A 22,340-nucleotide genomic window follows, 5' to 3' on the forward strand; every position below is an offset into this window, starting at 1 on the left:
GATCAAAACTCAACGGCATATACAAAAACGGCGTACAGTTCATTCGAGGATTTGAGCGGAAAGAAACTGTTAAATAATAAGGGATGGGATATACGCTCTGTCAAAGCAGTACCGCGCAGTGCTATGGAAGCGATCCATAGGCTTAGCTCTGCAAGACATTTATATTGTTGGGGCGGGCTCGGGCCAATGACGAGAGGCAATGACATCATCGTAGCCCCGGCACTAGCCAATCACGTACCGTTCTTACGTGACAGCAGCCGTGTGAATTGAATCGCTCATTGGCAGAACGTCAGCTCTAGCGTCTGTAACGATGCACCGTTTTAGGGAGGCATGCCACGGCAACAAATTATGCAACCCATAACACAGCGGGCCCGCCCCATAGCCACGCTTCCGAGTCTATAAAAACGCGCAGAGTGTAACGACGTTGCGGCAGGATCGGAGGCGGAAGACTGTTCTTTTGGGACCGGAAGCTGGCCATCTCTTTATTAGAGGTCCCGAGTTCCGGAGGAAGTTGCGGACCAGACAAAGGAGATGATATACACAGCGTACGGGTTTGCGAGATGGTAGAAACAGCGGTGCATGCGGTGGCAGTGGCTCTTTGTTCCAAGCACCGTTTCTCACCGACACGCGAAGTTCTCTAACGGATACGCGCACCCGTTACGGTTTCTGTCGGCTTCTGGAAAAAAAGAAAAGAAATTGTGCTTTTTATTAGTGCGTCCGGTCTGGCACTCACTTTGAGGAGCAGCGGAGATTCGGTCCACTGAAAAAGTCAGTGGGACGGTCAGAGATGTTGACACAAGCTCGGCGTCGGCGGAGACTGATTCGCTCGAAATAGCGATAGCATGAACCTAAACCTCGGTGGTACTCTGAATTAGGCCGTGTGTGCTATGGGAACAACTGTGGGAACCATGGTCGTTCCCAATTTTTTGCGAGTGTTTTGCATCTGATAATACGAACGCAGTTCCTATATATAGATCAGTATTTCTGATTAAGTATACCGCTTCAGCAAGTACAGACAGTACAGACGTAGTTTACTGAGAGCATGGTTTCTAGCACGTTACGTAGTCTAATTTGTTAAATTTTGCATTGTCAAGGCCACCGTAAATTATTATGACATATAGTTCGGGCACCTGCGGTTCTCAAATGAAACGATGAATTCGAAATGTGTGAATAAATATAATAAGTTATTTTAGATGCATTTAGGTGGCGCCTTGCACTTTATAGCGGGCACCTGGGCAAATCTTCAATCAGTCACGTATTATTGTTAAGCAATATATTTAGCGACCTTGCAGATAAACCGAGTTTATCTGTGTGATATCGATGGGCAAATGTTAAGCATTGCCGGCAGCGCTGGCGTTGCCCTTTTGCTTGAGGTTATATGTGATGATTAATGTCATAAGGGGGGGGGGGGGGGTAATAATAACGACCTTTTTTTTCTCTCCTAAAGAAATCTGGCGACTGTCGCGATTTTCGAGCACACTCGAGTTAACCGACCTGACTAATCACCAAACGTCGAACTAAACGTATTCGACTTCATTTTATTGGAGATGTTACTATCTTCTATTAATTTATTATCTCCGTGCGCTTCACTTGCCATACATTTCATATAAAAGGACCTGATGGTCGATGACGTTTCAGCTGATAAAAAATTAAGGAGTGTCTCCAGGTGAATTGGACACTAAATGCAAAAGAACAAAAAAAAAGGGGGCAACCTTTCACGCTCGTTCTGGTCCTCCCCAGGTGCGCAGAGCACTTCGAGTTTCGCAGAGAGTGCTTGCACATATGTCTTTAACTTGACATGCACTTATTCAAATCCGCTCGGGCTCCTTCTGGCAGCTTGGTCGTAAACAGTCTAGACTTTCAGTGTGCGTGCTTTCTTTGCACTCCAAGACGGCCACAGTGCCGGCAGGCTTTTCAAGGAAGTTATTCGGGCTGAATGGCCTTCGTCACAAGTAGAAACCTCAATTGTCCTTCCTAATCAGCCTCTTTTTACATCTAGCGCCAGTGACGATCACGCCGTGCTAACGCCGGCGTTAGAGACTTAGATTCAAATGCTCACGTAGTTGCTTACAAACAGTATATGCGAACGCAGTCAGAGCGCAAACACGCACGCATTTGCCATTCATTGGGGATACTCAAAAATTTTCGCAAACTGCATTCGTAGAAAAATTACGCCAGTAAAATTGTCTCGCTTTTGGACGGTATATTAGCACCGCAAGTCTGCCGATGTGCCCTTAATTTTATAGCATTGCTCGGTATCATACTGGACTTGTCAATTTGGACCACCATGCTCGTGCGTACAGTCACGTCTGTACGGCAAACACTCCGTGCAGTCTCACTTCGCAGAACAACGCGAGCACAGTAGGGGTGCGTTGTCGGACTGCGTCCTAATGAGACTGCATATTGTTTTTAATTAGTAGCGGATCTCCTTTGTTGCGATCCGTCGTCTGCTTCCATTCGCCGCTCCTCAGTGTGGCAACGACTTAAACGTGCCCCTCGCATCTGCGAGTCGAATCGCAACACTACACACCCAGAAAGCACGGCCGATCCAGCGTGGACCATGACGAGCACCTCGCATCTTGCTCTACTCTGCAATATTTGCCCGGTTGTCTTCGAAGCAGCTCTCAAGAAAGCGGTTCCCTCTAGCCGCTACTAGACCCCCGAGAACCGAAGCTGCCGACGTATCACGCGTTCTATGGAAATGCATGCTGCAAAGGTACGAAATGCAGCCTGTCTTGTGTGGCCGTTCCGGAAACTGAAGCCGTCATATTTTGCAGGGCACAAACGTGTGCAGAGGGAGAGAGAGAGACAGACTTCCTTTCAGGCTAAGGAGCCCATTCTCGATGTACTTGTGCACGTGAAAACGAAAGTATAAGAGGGAGACTTCTTCATAGAAATGATTGTGCTTTATTTAAGACGTTCGCCCAACCCGTCTCGAGCCGCTGCTTATAGCGGCCGCCCGTTTTCAGGAGAACCTCGGCTCACTGGCTCTTTCAGCTCGTGCCTGCATATCCTTGCTGAGCCCGCAGGTGAATCAGAGCCGCGCCGGCAGAGGCAGGTGTTCGTTCAATGGCGATATCCATTTTTTATGCGGACCCCTCCATCCTGTGCAGTCGGGGCTTGCGGAACGACAGCTCATCAGAAAGCGAGGAAAGAGAGAGAGAGATTGTGTGTGTTCCTTTCTCTTTCGACTATGGCTCGTGTCCCTCGCAGCTGCAGCTGCGGCTGCTTTGGCTGCGGGTTCCGCCCTCGACTCAGCGAGCTATCGTGCAGGCCCCCGACATTGACATAGGAAGTGATAGCACCTCGCGCGCCGCTGCAGCAACGCCGGCCTTCGATGAAAAAAAAAAAAGATATATGATGCCGCTTCATTTCAGGGTCTCGTACGCCGCTCTCTAGAGACATTTCCTGTTTGATTTTGTACTTTCGTTCTGTTATTGGGGCCCGCATCAAATTCTCTTCATTTTGTAGCACAGCTGTTGGAATACGGTTGTTTGTGTTTGTAGTTGTTGTTACAAACTGAGGTAATGAAGGACTCTGGCCGTGGTTTGTACAAGTGACCGTACTACGATGTGACTCGAGGCTGTATAACTACGGATGTGCGTTGTTGATAAACTTGCCGTACGATAGATGCGTTTATATATTAGTAGCCACGTCTATACAGGAAGGTACGCGGCGGGGAACGTTGTGGTGTTGGAGGAGGATGTTGTAAGGGTGACGTACGGGGTCCTTCCGAAGGTCATGGTCTTCGTCTATTTGCGGAGGCCGAGTAACCTATTCTCTGGTGACAGCATCAGCTTGCTAGTTTCCGCCAAGATCCTTCGTGGTCCCAGGGGTCCATGCAATTTCCACCTCGGGTAGACTTGAAGGAGCGCAGTCTAGGATGCGGTCGGCTGCGGCGGAGGTCTAACCTTTGGCAAAGTTGGGGTCTATCGGAGGTCTATCCTCAGGCTGCTTGAGAGTCCGTGATGACAGTGATGCACTCGTGTTCGGTGCCGGGATATGACGGCGAGGTCAACGGCCGCTTTCTCTGCCTGCGTGATAGTGATGAATGCGAGAGGGCCCCAGTTTCTCCCAATATTCACTCGTGGCTTCTAGCACTTTGAGACTGCCCGACCTCAGATATCGGCCCGCATTGGCCAGTCTTTTCTCCTTAGTATACCATATAGCACTACGCAAACGCTGTTCCACATTGTTACGCCTTCAGGGTCGGCCGGGGTGACAGCACATGCCGGTCAACGAATATTGACAAAAAATGGTAATGCACGAAACCAAAAATGTTATACTTGAAGTCAAGTGACAAAAATGCACTGAAAAACATCTCACAACATTGAGGTCACATTAACGACAGGAGCGTAACGTAATCTTGCATAAATACAGACTATTCGTAACAGAGGCCACAAAAAACACATTGTAAGGTAAAGTTAGCTTAAACCCGCCATGTTGGCGTAGTTGCTATGGCGTTGCGCTACTAAGACCAAGGGCGCGGCATCGAATCCCGGCCGCGGCGGCCGCATTTCGATGGCGGTGAAATGCAAAAGCGTTCGTGTACCGTGCATTGGGCGCACTTTAAAGAACCCCAGGTGGTCAAAATTAATCCGTATAGTCCCTCACTATACAGCGTGCCTTATAATCAAATCATGGTTTTGGCACGTAAAACTCCCGAAGTGAATTAATTAATTTTTAAACTCAGCTTACATCGATGCACTAAATACAGAAAACATGAAGTCAGGTCCCAGAAATTCACGTAAATTGAGGCACGAGAAGGAATACAAATGAGCATCAATCATTTCCACCAATTTTACTCCCTCCCAGAGAGCACGAAGGCATAAGAAAGTTGAAGTTAAGAAAGTTAACCAGAATGGAAAATGTGGTTCGCTACCCTACATTGGGGAAGGGGGGGGGGAGGTAAAGAGATAAGAAGGTTGACAAAGAGAGCAAGGGAGCACGGACACACAGCCGCAGCCAGTCACTGCCATCGCAGACTGTCACAGCGCAGTAGCACTTGTAGCACTACAAGCACTGATTCAGGCTGCAGCCACTTGTGCAGGTCTGTTGACCTTAAACACCTGCAACAGTACCTTCGTCGCCCTCAGCTGCGATGGCTTGTAAGGCCGGCATTCAAGAATGAGTTCTTCAGGAGAAATCTCACGAGGGTAACTAGGCACTCGCAATTGTAATATGAATGTGTTGGCGTCTCTTGCTTTCATTGCTCGTTATAGCTGATTTCGCGTCCTTCAGTGCGGCCTCGCCGATGAAACTGGCTTATATAAGACCGAATGCTGATCGACAAGAGGAAGAGAGACAGAAGTCACAAGGAAAAAAAAAGTTGCAGTGGCTTAGCTCGGCTATGCCAGGATATACGTAGCGTTAGCAAAGGTTCAGCTGATTATTCTTAGCTTTCCTGGTTGTCTAGATTGTCAAGGATTAGCTTGATTGTCATGCTTACTGTCATGCTTACTGTTGCTGCAGGGGTGGTCGGGCACGTCGCTCAGCCTCCTGGCGACGCCGCTTTGCTAGACGTTCGTCCCTTTGCTCCAGTGTCTCCGCAGCACATTTAGCCTTCTTCTGTTCATTCCTCCTACGCTCAACCGCTAATTGCCAGGCAGCTACTTCGGGATCCGATGAGTTAAGCTCCTCCCGTCTTCTGCGCTGTTGAGCAGCATTTGCGCTCTCCTTCTCCATGGCTATACCACACTGGCAAACGCCAGTCAGAAGCGCAGCGGCTCCAGCGCAGTGTCAGACGGCGACTGCACAGCGAGCACGCGCCGGCGCCAGTGCGTCTACCACGGCTACGACGTCACTCCTCTGGAATGCGCAGACCGGCGGCGGTGAGTCGCGCGCGGCGGCGGCGGAGTGCGCGAGAGGTGCCGGCTCCGGTGGCTCCGGTGCGCAAGCCGTGTGACATCACTGATCCTTGCGCATGCGCAGCACGGCTCTTGATGTGCCGCGCGAAACGGGCTTGGCTAGGCCAGTGTAGCTAACGCTACAAAAAAAAAAAAAAAAGCGTCGTATATGCGACATGCCACTACTCGATGTTTAACTCATCACGTTTCATGTTTCATCATCCCTACATGTCTAACTCATCAGTATTGCCTCGTGCCATAAGATTCTTTAACAGCCTTCCTTGTAGCATTCTCTCTTTATCTAATCGTGATGCGTTTTGTGCCGAATTGCAAAGTTTCCTTTTTGTTGTAGTTGTTGTTAATCTATAACGATGTTCGCAAGTTGCTTTCTATGTGCATCTGTTCTGATGAATTGTTTCACTTTTTTTTTCTTTCAAATGTAGGCGCAGGAATCATTCCTTTCCTGAATATACGTCTGTTTTGTTTGATAATGCAACACAAATTGTTATTTCCTCTCTTCATAAGCTTTCGCACTGTACCCCCCTTACTCAATGCTCTTATATGGGCCTGTAAAGTACAATAAATAAATATAATTAATAGAGTAGCCTTTAGAACTTTGGTTTTTAGAGTGCAGGCTGAGCCCGGTTGGCAAGCCTGGACTGAGGAAGGGGAGGAAAAAGAATTGAAAGGTATGTTTTCTGCTTTACTCGATGGAAGAAACCGTACTATGTCGCCTGCATATGGTTTTACGAAAGCCTCCTAATTGAATAGCGGGCAGTGACACTTGCAAGACATGTGGCCTAGAAGAAACCATAAACATCCTACTTTGTGACTGTGGCCTACTGTCTCCTACACCTATTGTGTAAAACTCCTACTGTGTGACCCATCGACCGAAGACGAGAGGCTTGCCCTTGGGACAGATGATAGTTATTTTAAAGAAGAGAAGATTCAGGGCATGTGGCCTCGTTGGTCAGCTATATGCAAAGCTACGAATGCGCTACTGCGCTTCTTGAAGTGCCAGTACGACCGCGTGTAATGAACTGACCACGGACGCTTCATTAAGTGTGTGTCCGTGTAAAGCTTATGAACGTTGTGAATGTCGCTGACCGACAAAACTTTCCAGTTGAGAACTGAGGTGTCCACGTGAACGCCGGGCAGTAAAGGTACCCACGTAGCCTCGCCTTCCTCCTTATTTGAACGACAAATATTATTACTGTCACCTGATAACAATATTTGAAGGATCACACACTTTGTTAAGAGCTCTTGTTTTCCCCTTTCTTTCGCTGACACCTCTCTGGGGGAACGTATAGTGGAAACTCTCAGAAGTAATTTCCTGGAAAGAAATAGAAAACAATTTCGTGGTTATATGGCGGGTACGGTTACCGGAGGAGGGCGATTATCGAAGGTCTCCGATTTACACATAGGTTTACTTTGTGTAGGCACTTCACTAAGCGCTATTTTCCGCTTGAAACCTCTAAAGTGCTACTTGAACTATTATTTAATGTTTTCGATTGCAGACGAAATGCTACTTGAAATGGTATTTCAATGAATCATCTTTAGGTGTTGAACTTTCAAATCAAGTACCGTACGTCCAATTGGCAGCTCGGGAATGGTTTTCCCAGGAAGCGTATGACGCCTTTGTGTTCATGAACCGCAGAAGTCATAGATACTTCGGCTTTTTTTTATATAGATCCGTGCTCTTTGTCATAAGGGCATCCCCGAAAGAGACTGTGACGGCTTCTGCGGAGAGTCATGTGACAGAAGCCCATCAAAACCTTGCGTCAAGTGAATGCTCCGTCATCCTATTGGCTGTAGCACGAGCAGAAAGAACTACATGTTCCCGACCGTTGGTAAAAATGGCACCGAACAACGTGTTCAAATATTCGTTCTATTAGAAACTCATGATAAGGCAGAATAATTCCAATTCAAGCGAATGATTGGATTCACCATTTGGCCATGTATTAAATTACGCATGGGAGAGGCCTACGAATGCATGGGGACAATTAGGAAGGACGACAAACCTACTCACGCGACTTTAGCACTGACTTGAGTTAACTGTTGTAAAAAACCGGCCCAAAGGAACTACACGTAACAGATGCCATATTGCTCGATCTAACTTCCTCGTTATCTTCACCCCTCTATGTTTGCGTACGTGTACTCTGTCTCTCTCTAGATGTATTTTCTTCGTATCTTCACACACGCTCCCCCCCCCGCCCCCCTTGTCCGGCCTTTCACTGTAAAAGACAATACACTGTCATACAACTTATTTCCATCAATACCTTAAGATGGAGAAGTACTAAAACTTGTTGCTGGGCGAGTTGGTTCATACTTCGAGGAAAACAAATATACTGCGCAAGATTCAAACAAGGACGAAGTGAGGGACACGGACAAGCGCTAACTTTCAACTAGCTTTATTATTCGTCATTATATACGCTTGTTTGCACATGCGCAAAAGAATGTAGTCACATTGATACAACCGCTGATCATAGCAAGCCGCGCAAAAAACACTTCTCACTATCCATTAAAGATATGGATGTGTCACTAACGCAAGCTTTCCCTCTCAGAGATATGTAGAAGGCTTCCGTCAACTCCCGGGCAGTAGTATCTTGGCTTTTACCCAAGATCTTGATTTTTCTGAAATTCGGAACGCACAGCCTTCTACATATCTCTGAGAGGGAAAGCCTGCGCTAGTAACACATCCATATCTTTATGGATAGTGAGAAGTGTTTTTTGTTGCGCGGCTTGCTATAATAGGCGGTTGTGTCAATGTGACTACATTCTTTTGCGCATGTGCAAACAAGGGTATATAATGATGAACCACAAATAATAAAGCTAGTTGAAAGTTAGCGCTTGCCCGTGTCCCTCACTTCGGCCTTGTTTGAATCTTGCGCAGTATATGTGTTTTCCTCGAAGATGGAGGAGGTGGCAAAAAAAAATGAAGGTGCTTGGCGAGGTTCCCACCCATTTTACAACAGGCAGCGGCAGGTGACGATGGACACTTTCCAGGTGAATAACAAAAGAAATGCAGTTTAACTTGCACAGCATACAATAACACCCCCCCCCCCCCAAAAAAAAAAAAAAAAAAGAGAGACTGCGTATCAGCTTGCGCAGTTGACGCAAATAAAGGAGAAGAATACATGTGGCTATTTTGTAGTTGACAAACACAACATTGATAAGAACATTGTTTATAACGGAGATTATAAAACATTTTAGACTGTTTATATTTAACAAAGTGGCGCTGAGGAGGCCACCCTTATAAAGTAAAGAATTCATGCAGGGCCGAGTTACTGACGTTCTCTATATTAATGTGTGCGTCAGATAATTTGTTTAAATTCCAGTGGTTACTGATATGCTAATGTCTGGCATCAATGATTTATTATGACTGCTGGTAACAACCAGTGTGGTCTGTAGCAGTGTGGCTATATGCGGCGATCCACGCAAATGCAGTGTAGCTAAGCGAGAAATATTTTCCAATTGCTTCTTTTGTTCACTTTTATACGTGGGTAATAGCTTATACGCATACAAGTTAAATACGATTGTGATTCATTGGTCTCTAATTATTTATTTTATCGAGTGTCTCTAGGTTAAATTAAGAGCACTGCGAAGAGCACGTTCCTCAAGGGTAAAACAAACCGCATTTTTTAAGTTCTGGCTAACCTCCTAGCCTTTCTAGTGTCTTTTGTCTATATACTCAGCGCCATTCGTTCTCAGAACAGCCGATATAGACAGATCGACATCAGGGCTGCAAGTGTGCAAGGGACACCTATATTTTGTCCGCATGTAGCATTATTATTCTGGCTGTTGCGCTTCTTGCTTCGGGGCACACTACGAATTTTGACGCGTTATTAACACGTGGTCGGCGGCAAGAAAGACACAGCGCTGTCAACTGGATATTCTTTTTTTTACGTAGCAACACACGCACAGGGGTGCAGAGAGCATCAAATGATCGTGAGAGAAGAATGGTCCTTTACTTGACACGGCAACAGTGAAATGCTCGATGATTTGATGCTTGTTGTGCCGATTGAGTGTGTTTATACCCGCTACTTTCGCTAATAAAAATAGGTTGACTCTAGCGCCCTCTTTTACCGCCCTTGTGCTTCTTAGGTCTTGAGCACAGCATCTTCTATACTTGCATAAGGTCAAGTATAAGTTTGAAAACTGAAAAAGAACAGGACCTGCTTTTTTCGTCAATTTTTAGTAACAAAAAGTAAGGAAAATCTATAAAGACCACTTCGTTTCTTTCGCATATGCGATCATATTTATTCTCCACAAGAATGGCACTTGTATTGCTATATACTTTCGCAGTCCTGTGAAGAGCTGGCGTGCAGTGTGGAAAATGCGCGTAGTGTGTTTACAATCGGATCCCGTTGTAATGAAGGCGCCAACAACAATATATATATATATATATATATATATATATATATATATATTTGTTATAGTCGATATTCGTTACCGGCTGAACATCGTAGACGTACTTCGTTACATTCGATAATTTCTTATATCTGTGTTTGTTTTAATCTGCGTCCAACCCTACACTACTCTTGTACATGGCTAAATTGTTGTGTGTCTTCGGTATCCGTTCCAACCATATCTGAACACGGTGCCCTTCTTTTATTCGAATAACCAGCAAATGCTATTGTTTTTTGATGGTGTTATTTATGGTGATATATATATATATATATATATATATATATATATATATTACAGAATGAGAAAGAGGAACATTTCGGCACAGAGCAGGTGTCCACGGGCCAGTTGTGGTCTCCGTTAGCAGCGCGCACGCAAGTGCAATTTCCATTGCGGCCCCGTGTCAGTTACAAAGGTACAAGTACACTGTACGGTGCATACATTACATGCATGAACACACAACCCTCGACGCTGTGACATACGTCTGGCTATCATCTGGCAATTCTTTTTGCCACCGCGTAACTGTCACTGTTAAGCAATACTCAGCACAAGAATTAAATAAGCTTGAATCCTCGTTGCATCTTTAATGTTAGCGAGCCCCTCATTTCTACATGTCTTCACATGGCGTAAAACTCTGCTCCGTGGAACTGCGAGATAACGTTTATCCGTATTAAAGGTGGAGAGAAGTCTTATAATATACAGCATTCTAAATTCGAAACTTTGCATTTGGCATCCCGAACTTAGCGTTGCAGAAACTAGGCCTCGGGCAGGAGAGCACTCGTGGCTATAGGTGAACTTGACATTACAATCATCGTGATCTTGCCTCGTAAACAAAAAAAATGTATGTCAGCAGCATCAAAGCACTGCGCGCTTTCTTGATGTGCGAGATCGGTAAGACTAGCAATAAACCTTACAACAGTTTCACCTCGGCTCACCATGGCGACTAAGTTTAGGATGTGAGTGCTATTCCGTTTCTAATATCAGATTTACGAAGACAACTTTGCATAGTCGGAGTGACATTTCTGCATGCAGCTGTCCCTTGTTCCTTGCCCAATATCCTGGCCTGCAGCTGCAGCATGGCCGAAAAGAAAGGCCGCAGCCAACGTCGAAGGCCAGTGTAGGCGCGCGCGAACGTAAATAAAGCACTTCTATTTTTATTTTTTTTTTTTTTTTTTCTCTTTTTTTGTCTTTTTGTGCGAGCTCAGCTTCATTTAAGGGCGTTCTCTGGGAATGGTGCAAATTTACGACTTCTTTGTCGTTACCGGCACCGTTTACTGCCTTTTTTTTTTTTTTTTTTCTGTATGGTAAGTACTTCGTGCGAAAATGTGACAGGACGACAGAAAATATAAAGGTAAAAAAAAAATAGCGGCTAAACACAAGCAAATGTAAAAAACGCGCACAGCAAAAGGCCGGGAAGCAGCAGGTGTTTCCACGCCGAGCTGCAGTTTGTTCAGTCGCCGACTCGCCCAGCTAGGCCGGCCTCCCCCTCATCGTATCCACGTGTCTCTCTCCTCTCGGGCGGTGTTTGCGCTCGCGTTTCGCGTTTGAGACATCCACGGCTACAATCCCCTCCGCGATCCGGCATCTGTGATCTTCCACTCCTGCCGCTTCTGTTCTCGAGCAGCGACGGGTCAGCGACAAGATTAGGCGGACGACTAACTCATGAGCTCGAAGTGAAAGCTCGTGTGTGCCCTGATTCGGTGAGCGTGCTCTTGTGATCACATAGGTGTGTCGTGCCTTGATTCGGGACCTCCTTGCTTCTATCTATCGAGGATTACCACCTGAGCGCAAAAACACACCGGTCTCCTCACGTTCGGTTAACGAATGCCGCTGTGAAGCGAAAATAGTTCGACAGCGGAACGGTGTCTTCAAAGGAGCCTGTAACACTTATGCGCGACCCTCTTTGAAATGTTAGTCACGTGGTGCCTTCTTCACCGGATCGGCGGTGGCGTTCCGGCTACTTCGCACGCTATGACGGGTGATGTGTGAAAGCACGTTCACTTCTGCGATGGTATGTTTTGCTCCTCCCGGGCGTTTAGTACCGTCGCGCGTATAAACGGGATGTATTGCACAAGAGATTTATCGGATTCCGACTCGAATACAAACTGTGGGAACCTGCTGCAAGCTCCCGAGGAGCCTCGTTGGCGATAGGAGCTATCGACAAGAACCACCGCGCGCAAAGCGGCTACGGCGAGTGCACTCGGAAGCAGCGGTGCGTTCAGCTTTCCCGTGAGAAGACTCGCTCGCTTGATTCCTGCGAGCGGTCGCGGCGAGCTTTAAGCAGTCAACAAGGACATCGGCGAAATTCGTACCTGTGTCGCAGTTATCCCGCCTATAAACCAGATTGAAGAGGAGCTATTCTGTGCTTCACGACTGGTTCCCGAAGTAAGTGCCGTGTTGACACGACGAAAGACAGACGTCTAGAGAGATGCTAACGACGTCGTTTCGATTACACCTTCCAACGTATTCATCGGCACCCTGATCACATCCCGGCTCGAAGACTCGCAACGCCAGGGCCGCATTCCTTTGACTATAGGCACCCGCAAAACCTCCGAGCAGGCAGTCGCTGCCGGCTTTCGTCGTGTCCGCGCGCGGTGCGGCGTAGCGGTCGCGACAAGAGCGAGCGGTGAAGATTGCGGGCGCGATTCCATACAGCCCCGTTAACTCGCCGACTCCAGCGTTCACGGAAACCCAGCCAAAGGCCGATAAAAAAAATATACACCCCTCCACCCACGGAGCCGACCTCCGTCACAACCAGCTGATAAGCGCGCGCCGCCGTACGCGACCCGTATATCCGACGACGAGGCGATCATATAGCGCAACGGGAGTACTATCAAGCGCCTCCCGACCCTCCGTTATTATTATTCCTCGCCACGGCCGTTCAGATCGCTGACGAGCGAGCGAGAGCGGTGGAGCGCCTGTGCGGGCGGCCGGATACACTACGCACCGTCGACCCTGTTGTCGTCGAGAGCGGGGGGAGCACCGCGCACGAGGCGAGAAGGGGCGCTGCGACTCTCTTTCTGGCAGGCAGCGAGGACTGTGGACAGCCACGCGTCGGCGACGGCCAGCAGCCGGCAAGCAGGACAGCCGAGTGGACTCTGTCGTCGAGGCCGCCCGGAAACGTGGACGCATTGTAAGCGCACCGCTCGCCGCACACTCGTCGTCGTCGTCAACGCCGCTGGTTGATTGCTGCTACTTCTCGCACAGCACTGACTTGTGAAGCACGCGCGCCTCGAGCCCTTTCCGTTCGTGCGACGTTCACTGCTTGCATTGGCATCGTGCGGTCTGTGAGCGCCACACGGCAGCTGAAGCAGCAGCAGCAGCAGGGAGGGAGGAGCGACGCATACGACGCGGCCTGCCTGCCTTTGCCTGCTCAGGCAGCCGTGAGCAGCGCGGCGAACGAACCCCTATTTCTTTTTTGTTCTCGGAGCAGCGGAGCAGCCAGCCACGGCTCTCCGACGGTCGAGCGTGCATGCGTGCCGCATCGATCACGCTCGTTTGGAAATGCGAAATGCTTGCGCCCGATTGTCCCTCCTCAGGCATGTGAGACACCTGTTCCACGCCGACGCTGTCGCTGCTGGGGCTCTTTCTGTTGCTTGCTAACACTTCTACGGCTGCCGCTTCTTCCAGTGCTGTAGTTCCGATCGAAGCTTCGATCTAACGCATTGCCCCCGTTTGTACCGTCGGATCTACTTGCTTCGTTGGAAGTTTGGCCGACGACCGACCAGCGTACGACTCCGAATTCATCCAGTGTGACCCAGCGGCTACGTCGCACCTCGGCTCGCCTGTTCGGCTCTCGGTATTCTTCTCCAGCCAGCGGTGGTGAAGCTATCGTGAATTTACGACTACATTCGAAGCGTGCAGCGCGTGTGGTGCCTCGTTTCCGGCTTGTGTCCGTCCGTGTTTTGTTTCGTGGGCGCGTGATAGAAAGGGGTCTGTGCGCAGCCGTCGCTTCGCGAGTGTCTGTGGTAGATATACGCGCGGTGTGCGTGCGCGTGTTTTGTGCTGTACGATGGATACGCCGGACAGCAAGCAGCAGGGAGGCAAGCCGGGTTCGGTGACGTCGTCCATCCAGTCCGCCTTCAAGGTCATGATGAACCGCCACATATCGTGGCCCTGGTCGCCACGCCTCGTCTACCACGTTAACCCAAGCGTAAGTCATAGCGAGAGGTGAAAATTGTATGTTCACGCATTTCGTGACTCGTACTGCCTGGCAGTGTCTCGTCTAGGCGGAGACGGCGTGATGAGCGTAGCATCTCTATATATACTGATGCATATTATCTGGAACTTCAATTCAGTAATCGCGAAGCCGGTTCGGGGCATGTGGAATTTGCGGACCCGTAGCAATGGATTGGGTGTAAATGTACTGCGCTCTCTTCGAAAATGGCCTTCTACATTGTCTTACGAACGCTCGGACGTTCGCTTGGAGGAGTTGTACGTGACTGCTAGAACCAGTAGAGCAAACAGACGAGGACCACGAAGAATGACACAACTGCAATATAACCTCGTTCCATGTAGTCCTTGCCTGTTTGTATCGTCACTCTTTCATTAATAATTTACCGCGCTATCTAAATTTTTCTGCTAACCATAAAGGGCTCTCATTATCAAACCTTCGGAAAAAAAAGTTGATGCCGCGGGTGACTCAAACAGTAGGAACACTAGGAACACTGGCACAAATCCGCCACTAGGCAACACGAAAAGTTATTTCTAGTATTAAGAAACGTTGCGAAATAGATCCTGCTGTCTACGTCATCTAATACGAGGAATCGCGTGAAACAAAAATTGGAGTTTTGGATAGTGCGAGCCCATGTCACGCTGAAATTTTAGATGCCTGTAGGCAGCCGTGACTCACAATATGAGGCAAAACATCTCCAGTGTTCACTGTTCGGTCATGTCGTTGACCACACTAATAAACAGGCCACGTGGATAAGAATCGAAGGCATACGCATAGCGTGTTCTTTTCGATTCCGCCGCTATAGGCCTATACTTGCTTTTCGTGCCACTGCTCCGCTCAAACGTCACGGTCTTCTATATTCTTGTACAGCAGGAGTGCGTGACGTTTAACCAGAACTGGACGTCGCATCGCTTTCTTCCACTTGTGACTCCGTGTGTGAAATGTCGCCATGCTCTTTTGTCGCAGCATCGTATTCAGAAAAGGCGAAATAAAATTTGCGAGAGTAAGGACTCCGACCTTTAGTGACAAGGGAAAACAGAGCGTACACCTCGCGCCCGATCCGATATTCGCGCTGACCGGCGTAAGCGGTTCGTCCGGCCACACTGCACACGGCGACAAAACAGTTAGTGACGTCAAAGGGAGCAAAGGGAGTCACTGCATTCCACTGCGAAAAGAGAACAAGCTCTTTTTATTTATTCATAGTTATTTCTCTCAGCGGGCGAACCATGAGGGGAGCACAATGGCTCCGTCAACTTCCGGATGCACTGACGTTATTTTATTTATAATAATTTAGGTAAATAATCTCTTGGAATGCTGTGTACGAATGTCGTCTCGATTTTCAGTACGCTTTTTACCTCCTATACAACCCTGCGTTGCCATCACCGATTACCATTCGGCGTTATGAACCTATCACCACAAGCCATTTAATTTTCTACATAAAGAAATTCATTCCTTCATTCAATTACAACCCTAATTTCGTTTCACACAGGTTTCAGTAAGTATATGTGGCACATATATAAGTGGCCCTTTTGTGGAATAATGTCCTTGAGCGTCGGCTCTTCCATTGGTCGAGCTTCTTGCCACTGTTGCTGTACACCACTCTAAATATCGCTCGACGTAAGAAGTTTCACAAAGTAACACCTCTTAATCTTATTCCAACTAAGTGTGACGTAATTGCAAAAAAATGTTCCACTTTGTGGAACTAGTGCGGAACGACATTAAGAGTGTAACGGTACTTCTGACATGATCGTGGTTCGTCGTGCTGCCGAACAATGATGCAACCGAAGAAGCGTGACGTAAAAGAAATACGTGTGCGCGACGTCGCAGCTATTGGTGCGGCATCGCAGTTATGGCGAACGCAAAAAAAAAAGAAAATAAAATAAAGCAAATTGACTTCTGTTCCGCTCATAAAACGTGAAAGTGTGTGCATAGCGCTATAGTGAGACTCAAAAATTGCGATATGAAAGGTTCCTGTTTCAACGCACCGGGAATGTCTGCTGCCACAGGGCCCTTTATTTCTTCTTTTCTTTCATGCCTAATGTTCAGAGCCCATGGCGTCCATCTATCGCCTGATTTAATCAGAACTGACACCACTCAATGGACAGAAGCGTCTCAGAGAAAACAATGGAAAGACTTCGCGCTATGCTGCACGTCATTCTGTAAATACAGGCGGTGGCATTTTTACCGTTCGAGGCGGAAAAATATGAAGAATTGTTTAGCGGAAGGCCTCAGGTCTAAACTCCTTTGGAACATTTATGCACTTAAAAATAAAAAAATAAACAATGTAATAAACATGCACGTTTTGTGCAGAAAAAAAGGATGGAATACGGTGGAACCACATGACGAGGCGGTCCGTCACCACAAAAATTACACCGCAGTTTCCCATCTCGTGTAAGGGACACACCTCGCCAATATTGCGCAAAAAAAGAAAAAAAAATTGTTGATGCTCCCTCTTGCACGAGGATATACATTATTAACGAGCACCTAAGGGAGCATCAGGTGGCTTCTACAAATCACCTGGGTCATCGCATTTGGCATCCCATTGCAGGATATGTTAGTGCTAACCCGCAACAAGCATAAAGAGAGAGCGAGAGAAAACGAAAGAAAGGAAAGGCAGCGAGACCAACCAGAAAAATTCTGGTTCGCTACATAGTTTTGAAATGCACACAAGCAGCTCGTGTTACAAGTTTGAGAGGCCTTCCAAATCATGAAAAGAAGGGAGTCCTGCGCCTGGCGGCCTTCTGCAAAGATAGAGATACATATTTATATACACATAAGCGTTAGTTCATAAGGAATCTTAGTTTGGGTCGTCGCTGTGGAAGTCAATTTGAGTCCACTGGTCTTGATGGTGAGTTCATTTGTCTAGTTGTAATAACGTGTTTGTTGTAGGCTACCAGCAGTGGCCATAATGTATGGCGCAGCTCTTACACTAGAGTGGGCCTGCTGTCTATAGTGCAGGGAAGGAAGAGATGGATTTTCGAGCAAATAAAAAAGTACGCAGAAGAGCGACGTGAGGGACAGTCCCAGTAAGCCTTGTTCTGTGGTTCCACTGCCTTCCGTCTTTCCGCTGTGCTAAGTACCACACATTATGAATGCAAACTGGCCCGCTTATTCGTCTTGCTTCACTATCACTGATGAACCATGCTGAGCACGTCAATTTTATGTGTCTCAGTCGCGCACAACTTTCAGCAGTACTAAACGCAGCAAGTATGCCTTTTTGTAGGCGCTCATGTTTCTCCGAAGCCGACGAATGCTTTGCACTGAATTATATATATATATATATATATATATATATATATATATATATATATATATATATATATGTTATTCTTGGAATCCCCAACTAGCTTAGACCGAAATGTCACTGGGCTTCGCGCCTTCGCGTTCATAATTGAATTACTTGGAAGTGCGCTAACCTATAGGGACCATGCACGTGAGTTGGTGTTTAATATGCATTCACTACTCTAATAAAGAATCATGGACCTACCGATTGTTCTGGCACTTCACGCATTGATTAAAATGAACGCGCGCGTCACGTGCAGCTCGTTCTATGATAAGATAAAGAAGGGAAGAATTCCTTTCTGAATAATTGCCTCTGCAAGTCAATTAGTACATCACTTTGAAAATAGTTATCAAGGCAAATATTCTGCCAGTTCTTTCTATTGTATGACTGATAGCAGCCGATTAGATTTAAATATACATGCCATTGTAAACGTGTCCCGTTTTCGCTTATGAACTAGAGATAGGAGCACTTTAATTGATCCTGGAAAGGTTAGCATATCACCGCTCATGACCGGTATTCTGCTGTGTCCTGAAAAGTGGAACGTGCAAAAAGAGAGAAAGCCATCATTATATAGGGGCAAAATTAGTTCTTTCCCGCTCGCTCGGTAACAAAACCCGAATGTGCATACCAAATGGCTTAGAGTTTGGAAATGGGTTCAGCTGAACCACTTCACCGCGGCTCAGAACTACCGTGTAAGCAAAGCGATCCGTCTATGTACCCTTCCTTACCTCTGCCTTTAGGGTTGCCGATGGTTTCCTCTGAAAGTCACCTTATATGGCAGCATGCTTGACAACATGTCAACCTGGAAGCATATCGGTTTTGTATCGTTCTTAAACTATGGAACAGAATAAAAATCAGCGGTCCTAAACAAAATGTTCGCGCGCTTTACGATGCACACAGCGCACTCAAGGCTTGAAAAGTACAGCCTTTGTCAAAAGTGTACGTGCTACTCGCGCCTTCACCAAATATGTTGCTCGGCTGTGTGGTGCGATTCCGATGGCGCTTCTGACACTCCAGACATGTGTATTGTGGGTACGACAGTCCCTATAGCATTCCCCGCGGTGCTGGAACTTATGACACGCCACATACACTTCATTAAACGGCCTGCAGTCAGCCTGGTCAAAAAGTGTACGTATAATCTTTGGGGGACGACCAGTATAGGAAGTTGCTTGGAGGCGACTAGTCATCTTAAACAAGTGGCTGACGAGCGCGAATAGCCGATTGATGCCCCAGCCCGTTGGGCTCACGAGTCACATATAGCTTTGGTTGAGCGTGTTGACCCTTCGTAAGGGAGCGGAAGTGCCAAAGTTCAGTAGCCACGTTCGTGATACAGAAAGATAACGCTGCTTTCACCGCCTTTCATTTGTAAGTGTCGAAAGGTCATGCTTACATTTCAGGGAGCAACCGTGCCTCGCAAATCAGCAATAGCCAGCACCAAATCAGTGATAGTATGTCCGCCGTTAGCTACTGGTTTAGTGAGGCACTTGAAGAGAAATATTAACATGTGAACTTCATATGACCTACAGTACACTGCTGTTCTGAATGTTTGTCTAAAAGGCCTCCTTTACGAGCAGGACAATGTAAACAAGTGTGGCCAGTGTTGTATATCTAATATAAGTATATATTTAAGGAATCTAAACTTTCTTTGTTATCTAAAGCCTGTCATACATCATACTGAACACTATGGAAGCAGAGCAAGCGATGCGGTAAAAGAAGAAGAAAAAAACTATCGCGGCACTCTGCTTGGTGGACATGTTTATAAAGGGTCGCCAAAGTTAAAATGTGATTAATTTGAGTAAAGAGGGAGGCTATGAAAGCTACAGAAATGCTGCAGCCACGTGGTTTATGCACTTTGGCACATTCGTTATTCACGCACGAACAATTAGGTGGGGTGCTTCGAGAGATCCAAAGTGGAAATTCAGTCGCTTTCTTTGTCACTTCCCTCTCTCTCTCTTTCTTATTTTTTGTTTTTGTATTCTTTTTTTTTTCGGGGTGGGAGAGATGTTGGGGTGGAGGGGGGGGGAGTTGTCAAGCTGGAGGGATAGATTGGCCCTCACGTTATCACTGAGCTCTGTAGATCATATTCGGCAACTGCTTCAGTTCCCGAGTGGCATTCCTCTTGCGTCAGTGCGACAGCTTTGATCTCCTACGGTTGCGATAGGCTCTCTTCCTGGGAACCACCCGCGAAAAGCAGTATATGATCATGAAAGAAACTTCGCTGTTTATCGAGGATTGGTTAGCGATGCCTATTCTCGCTGCTTGCTCAAGTTCAATGGCAGAATGGCATCCGCGACGTTTAACCTTTGCCGCCCCTAATGCGACAAGCGAGCCGGCAGCTGTGAACGCGGCCCACAGCCGTAGTTAGCATTGTGAAATAAGCAGGCTTTCTCTTGCAGCCGTATACAGTTGAGTGTTGTGGCAACGAAAGCTTTGCGAGTAAACGGGCTATTAATTAATCACTCGCTGCAATAGCAGTAGCGCTACGTGAGACGTCTAATGTCGAGAAGCATAATTGCCGCAGTACTACTGTCAAACTCGATTATAATGATTCCGGGTATAGCGAACTATGCTCTGTGTCGAACAAGCATACCAACGTTGAGTGCCTACAACATGCACCGCTCAACCGCCCGCAGTTGTTGTTTTTTTCCTCACACTTATCCAGGCACACTTTTTTAATGCGATTAGCATTATTCGGCCACTTCACGTACTTTTAGGGGGCTATCTTGCTGCCTATCTATCTGTCTGTCTTGGTCAGTAACCATTTTCTCGCCAACATGGGTCACTGAGTAATGCATGGTCGAGCGGATACAGAATCAGTATACTGTGGTATGGGGTCAGGGTTCCAAACCAACCTCCGGCCAAACATTGATGAGCCTACCTGACGCTAATTTGGCCCACTGGATATGTGCTGCTGAGTATGTGGCGTTCTTCAATGAAGAAGGACCAAGAGGAAGGGGGAAGATAACAGCAGGACCTTCTGAAGCGGGGCGCCTCGCTGAGAGATGGCAAGCCGCCCTCCTCAGCGAGGCACCCGAGGACCAGGAGTGGGCCGTCCAGCGGGCCAGGGCCATTGCCGAGGATCTCGAAAGATTTTTCTCCGGCGATGGACCCCTGGCAGCCTAGCCCCGGGCACCAACAGCCTTAACCGCTGGACAAATAAAGTTTATTCCTATCCTATCCCTTCAATGACAAAAAAATATTTAAGCTTTATCCTGTCCTGGACGGAATCGAACCCACGACATATGTATTCAGACAATCTTGCCTGGATATGTGTTCGCACAGGCGCCACGCGCTGGTTTCGCGGCGGCGGTCCCAGATGGCGCTACGTGTTTAGTGAGAAGCACGAGAGAGAAATCTGGCTGCATACACGCCTCGTACACGACGCGTTTCGGTGGTTTGCAATGTGGTGTGCCACTGCAGTGCTTCAATAGTAATCGCATGAACGTCGACATTCACAATGAGATAGGTTGTGCCATAATCTTTAGATCATGCTTTTGAGCATGCTAGATAGCATGCTTGGACTAAACGGGTGAGGTGATATAACACATATAATCCTACAGACGGAGACAGCTATTCGAGTTGCTGCGTTACTTAGATGTGCTGCGGCGAGAGTCAAGTCGCCTTGGGGTGTCTCAGTGCCATTCCAGCAGCTTTGTTCACTTGTGCATAATGAGCTCCTTATAAATATTAATAAAAGCTCGTTATGCCTGGGTTCAGATATATCGAATTACCTGGCGTGTCGAACCATTTTGGGCGCACGATCTGTTGATTATAACTGAGCTTGACGGTAACGTTTTCCAGTTGTTGAGTAGCAAAAAGACATATCGCATACTGGCTGCTAAGATATTGTGGGCCTGAATTAGGGAATATTTAATTGAAACGCGCCAAATAAGTAGCCGCACTGGTTTCCAAGGAAGCGAGACCCTCGATTAGAATAGCCTTATAGCGCGCTAGCATCATTACATATTTGGAGCGGAGTGTGTGGTGGATTCCAGATTTACTTTGCGCGGATATATTTATACTACAGTGTTGGTTCTGTTTGTATTTTCACTGTTCAATTTCGTCTACCCATTGAGCTCTTACAACTTCGCTCGCCACTTTTTTTTTAATCTAAAGGGCTTACGGCTGCATCCTCTCCTGCTACGAGATTAGAGAACATTATCAATGATATATCATTGAATAAGCTCTGAAGTTCCTCTTGCACACCGAGTTTCTGCAGCGTGATTGGACAGCACATAAAGGAACATACACCGGCGCGGACTTCCAACTCTTTACTTTGGAATTGTCAAACCACTTTCATACCTGCAGACATGTGATAAAATAACAAATCACATTTAGGCATTGTCATTCAGAAACTGCAAGTCTTTATCACATCACATGCTCAATGAAAACTAACAAAAGTATCCAAGCCAAAATGGAAATCTTGAACAAAAAGTCATCCGAAATTATTATTATTACTAACTGTATTTAAAGAGATGTTGGGGCCTATCTATATGTGGCGCCGGCTACTCCCATTCTCTGACTAGATAATTGTGCTTATAGTAGCCATAACAAAAACAATGATTACAATAAAAGAGACACTGGGACATTACTACTAAATTTCGCGGGCACAGAATCATTCCCACAATAT

General features: G+C 47.0%; 2 protein-coding genes across 6 annotated transcripts in view; one reads left to right on the forward strand and one right to left on the reverse strand.

The window, feature by feature from the left end:
- Positions 1 to 15,937, reverse strand: part of LOC125943181 (uncharacterized) — a 122,191-nt gene extending 106,254 nt beyond the window's left edge. The window contains exons 1-2 of one of the 2 annotated variants that reach the window (XR_007465628.1): positions 15,106 to 15,931; positions 7,018 to 7,179 (exon numbers count right to left, since the gene is read on the reverse strand). The gene's annotated coding sequence lies outside the window, so the exon portion shown is untranslated. Of the gene's footprint in view, positions 1 to 7,017; positions 7,180 to 15,105 lie in introns of both variants that reach the window. The other variant, XM_049661697.1, reaches the window with a different exon arrangement.
- The window catches only part of LOC119441883 (rap guanine nucleotide exchange factor 4), a 531,616-nt gene that overhangs the window by 195,669 nt on the left and 313,607 nt on the right, over positions 1 to 22,340 (forward strand). Inside the window, exon 1 of one of the 4 annotated variants that reach the window (XM_037706519.2) lies at positions 11,812 to 14,406. The exons of 2 other annotated variants lie outside the window; for them this stretch is intronic. In XM_037706519.2, coding sequence (XP_037562447.1) covers positions 14,266 to 14,406 — 141 coding nt within the window. In that variant the 5' untranslated portion in view covers positions 11,812 to 14,265. Of the gene's footprint in view, positions 1 to 11,811; positions 14,407 to 22,340 lie in introns of those variants that run through there. One more of the 4 variants, XM_037706522.2, reaches the window with a different exon arrangement.

The sequence above is a fragment of the Dermacentor silvarum genome, chromosome 2, assembly GCF_013339745.2.
Source record: "Dermacentor silvarum isolate Dsil-2018 chromosome 2, BIME_Dsil_1.4, whole genome shotgun sequence".
Lineage (NCBI taxonomy): Eukaryota > Metazoa > Arthropoda > Arachnida > Ixodida > Ixodidae > Dermacentor > Dermacentor silvarum.